The sequence below is a fragment of the Mycena indigotica genome, assembly GCF_014461135.1.
Source record: "Mycena indigotica strain 171206Taipei chromosome Unknown Mind.scaff0002, whole genome shotgun sequence".
NCBI lineage: Eukaryota > Fungi > Basidiomycota > Agaricomycetes > Agaricales > Mycenaceae > Mycena > Mycena indigotica.
In genome coordinates this window covers 5,401,424-5,405,566 of record NW_023503001.1, presented here as the reverse complement: position 1 = coordinate 5,405,566, position 4,143 = coordinate 5,401,424, and the positions used below count along the sequence as shown (strand labels likewise).

The 4,143-nt window shown below is 54.1% G+C and overlaps 1 protein-coding gene across 1 annotated transcript; it reads left to right on the top strand.

The window, feature by feature from the left end:
* MIND_00277100 (Zn(2)-C6 fungal-type domain-containing protein) lies at positions 1-1,874 on the top strand (the record flags this gene model as incomplete). The annotated part of the gene is made up of 6 exons (XM_037359643.1): positions 1-96; positions 150-269; positions 321-344; positions 394-791; positions 840-1,428; positions 1,476-1,874. The coding sequence occupies 6 exons, from the start codon at positions 1-3 to the stop codon at positions 1,872-1,874; spliced, it is 1,626 nt and encodes a 541-aa protein (XP_037224738.1).
* Between the last annotated feature and the right edge of the window lie 2,269 nt (positions 1,875-4,143).

Here is a 4,143-nt window from a genome sequence, read left to right as displayed (position 1 = left end):
ATGTCCTCCTCCGCTGCCATGTCTACGCAAGAGACGACGCCGAAGCCAGCGAAATTCAAGACTCCTACTTGTGTGTTATGTCGCAAACGCAAGCTCGTCCGTCCCCCCTTCCATCTCTCCTGTCTTCTGCTGCTGACTTGATTCTATAGCGCTGCGACGGCAACTCCCCTTGCTCACCATGCACTCGAACAAGAACTCCAGTAGTTTGTACCTACGTCCCCAAAACGGTCGGCCAATTGCGTTCGGAGTTGCCAAAGGGCGGGGCATGTGTGCGTCCTCCCTCTCCATTTCCTTCCGTTTACTGACATGCGATGGGACAGATAACGTGTCGACAGCGCAAACGCGTGCGTCTTTTCTCGTCTTTGTAAGGCAAATGCTGACTGAGATGCTTAGAGATGCGACGGCCACTTTCCCTGTAGGACATGTGTTCAGGCAGGCCGGCCTGACGAATGCGCGTATCGCGAGAAGCCGCGCTCATCATCATCTTCGCCGTCCTCCTCAACAGGCACAAAGAGCAAGCCGAGAAAACAAAGACAGTCAGTTGTCGATGCTGGCAGCCCCGCTTCAAGCGGTAGCAGTTCCGCCTCAGATTCAAGGCCGACGACGCCCCAGGACTATCAGGAAGAGCAGGAGCATTGGCCCAAGCTGCATGTCGACCACTCGGGATTCGAATCGGAGTTTGATACCAGTATGAATGTGTTCGCTGGGAGCTGGGACATGTCGCAGTGCGACTTTTCGGCCACGTCGAGCGCGGCGTACTCCCCAGGGTATGACTACGAGTACAACGAGTCGTAGGTGTTTCTTCTGTCCCCTTCCGGTCCGATGCTAACTAAGTGTAGAAGGGTCAATTTAGTTTCCCAGCATCTTCACCTTTCGCCGTCCAAGCTGTCCGCCCTGGCACAAGGCGACCTGTCTGGGCGGGCCATCCACCCCACATTGGTCCACGCAATCGATCTCCTGTCCTGCCTCTCTTCCCCTCCTCCCCAGCCCTTCCCCGAGTACGAGTTCGAGCCGAGCGCCGCTGCCTGGGGCCTCGATTCACGAGAAACAGAGCTCCTTTCGCTCGTGCGCGCCGCCCTGGCGCCGCTGTCCCTTGAGGCGGCGCCAGACGCGGTCACGAGTGTCCAGCTGCACGTGCTCTTGCATGCCTACTACTCGCTGAAACGGGATTTTGGTAGCGCCTTAGGCTGCATTAGCGGAGCTGGGTCGGTTTTGGTTGGCCAAGCGGGGACGATTGCGCTGAGAGGGGGCTTTTGCTCTATGATGGGGAACATTAACTTGGACTGCGGCAGTGATCAGGATGGGGAGGCGGAAGAGGTCCGGGCTGCGCTCGCCCAGGTGGTCTTCCTCGATATCCAAGCGCAGCTGGTGCATGGCGCGCCGTCTAGTCTCGACGGGGAGGTGTATGAACGGTTTCGCGGGGTGATGGTGAGCCTTTTTGGGTTATTATCCCTACATAGGCTGACAGGGGGCAGACGCTACACAACGACCTCAACCCGCTCTCTCTCCGCGGCAAGGCGTTCCTCGCGCTGTACGACGCGAAGCAACTCGTCTCCGCCTGGAACACGCATTTCTCGGCCGGCGGGACGGTGCCCACTGCCTGGGCAAGACGTTACCGGGCGCTCATCGTTGATCTCGAGGGCCAAGTTGCGGCCATGCAGGACGGCAACCAGTCGACGATGGAGGCGCTCATGGGGGCGCATGCCGCGCTCAGTGAACTGTTTTCTGTGTTTCCAGGGGACGAAATCGCACGGAGGAGGGCAGCAGACGCGGCAAGGATGGTTGTTAAGCTGATCGACGGACCAAGAGGCTGGGAGTGGAGTGCGGTGGCTGGGGTGGTGTGGGCTGGCGCGGCGCGGTTGCTGCAGCTGTGATTATGCGAGTTCTTTGATTGGGGATAGCGGGGACGGGACGGGGCTCAACGCCCGGCGGGGGAATAGAAGACACTGAGTTCGGCCTGTCCACCACAACGGAACATCGCGAGCTTCAACTCCATACACACACACGGAGCCTCTCGACCGTTAACGGAAGCTGCGCGGCCGACGAGAGGACGGATAACGAGAGCCTGGGGCCTTCTCACTGTTCAACACTAGCACCAAACACACGCGCCGGAAGGAAGGAAGGAAGGAAAAATATAAACATCACAATGTACTAATTCCCTTGTTCGTTCTAAAAACGTCTACCATACTCGCCGCCTGCTATTCTGTTGTTCTACTAAAAGCTGTTTTTGGTTCTGCTTAATGTGTATTACTATGCCACTTTCGAATTCATTTGGCTCTTCAGTGTCGATTCGATGTGGGCCTTTGTGTTATTTTTGACGTCTATTGTTTCTGGAGTCGGCACAACACATCGGACGTGGGACCCTCCGTTCGGATTTAGTAACTTAATTGAATTCCAAGCGATCGGCGTAGGGTACTAGTAACGTGGGACACGTTACTAAGGGGAAACGCGACGCTTGACCTGATCTGCTGTCCTGCTAAGTAACAATCTACGAACACCTGCCAGTGCAGGTTGCAGCCCTTTCTGTCTGATGCGCCTCGTGAGTGAGCGTCTTGTCGGCAGCACAAGACTTGGGCATTAATACAGCGATTAAGCAGCGGTATTGATGCACATGCACATGCGCTCGGAGCCGGAGTGCCATGATGCTGCGTCGGATAATTAGACGCCCGCACAAACAAGCGCCCGGGCGAAAATAGGCGCCGACCGGCGCAGGAAACGCCGGAAAATGTCAGCATACTGAATACAGTATCGGCTTTGATGCCAGTGGAAGTGGGACAACAACGCATCATAATCCATGCCTGCATGGATCCAAGTATCCCGGTATAGCCAACATGCCGCCGTGGCCCTCATTATGCAAGGGTCGTGTGCTAGTGCAAATCAGAACTAAGAAGATATCCTGGAAGTCAGCGCGTCCCGGTCGCCCGAGATGTCCGTAACCGATGCACATGTCCGAGATTGCCGAGGACTCACAGCAAACCAAAAATTCTCCTGATAAAAAGGGAGCTTCTACTAACAGTTAGCTCACATAATAAACCATTTTTATTACAGGAGTTCCTGATTGTAATAACAGTTCTTTTTTCTCATTTTTACACCAGCATGATGATGCCATGATCCAAATAAGCAAAGTCCCTACACCACCAATCAAGGGGTTCAAGATTCTTATCAGGCACATGGGGGTAGGGGGGGGGCTCCCCAGGGGGGTAATAAAAACTTTTTGTATATAAAAGATTTGAGCCTTATATGGGTGTAAAGATACTGAAAATATAGTGTATACACTTGAATTTCTATAGTTCACAACCCCCATACTGATAACTATATACTTTCAGGCCCATGAGCTTAGATAGCGCACTCTGTCCCAGCCCATCATCAGGTAATTCATGGGAGGTGAACATATTAAAGAGTTGATATGGCCTGCCATGTATGTTTGAAGGTTACAGGTACATACATACATACATACATACACATACACATACATAAATCTTTTTAAAAAAACAAGCTTTGCAAAGATTAAATTTTTATGCCAATTTTTTATCACATCAGTGGTCACATAATGCGAATCCTGGAAACATATTACCCTATATGGCAGGAGGGGGGTCCCCAGAGGGTTGGAAAAAAACTTTCCGACCCTATATCCGTGATTCGGATATTGAACTGCCTGTGTTTGGCCCGGACCCACAAGCATGGGTGCGGGTATCTGTCTTTTCAGATGCGGGCCCACTGTAAGGGCAACCCTGGAGACTCCGACGAAAGCCTAGCAGGGGAGGATCCAAAGCGTGAATAGAAGCTACGGAAATACACGGAGGGACCGACCTAGCAGGGGAGGATCCAAAGAGAAGAAACTCTAAGGGTCCGCCTGCTAGGGCGCCAACTATATACTGGTCGTCCGTAACTGCCGACGTAGAGCGCAGAAGGCCTGAGCGGCGTCGCAAGCTCTGTCCCAAGGTGATCGTTGGGAGGGTCTTGACGGATCGGTGATTGTGCGGGCGAAGGAGGCCGTGGACGATGGTCGGGGTGGGTCGGAGCGTCCGAGGGGGCGCCGGTCGGATGCGCCTCGGATGCGTTCGGAGGGTCCGAAGGAGGCCGAAGCAGGGGTTCCCCTGACATCACCCCCCCCTTTGAATGCGGCGTCCCGACGCATAATAC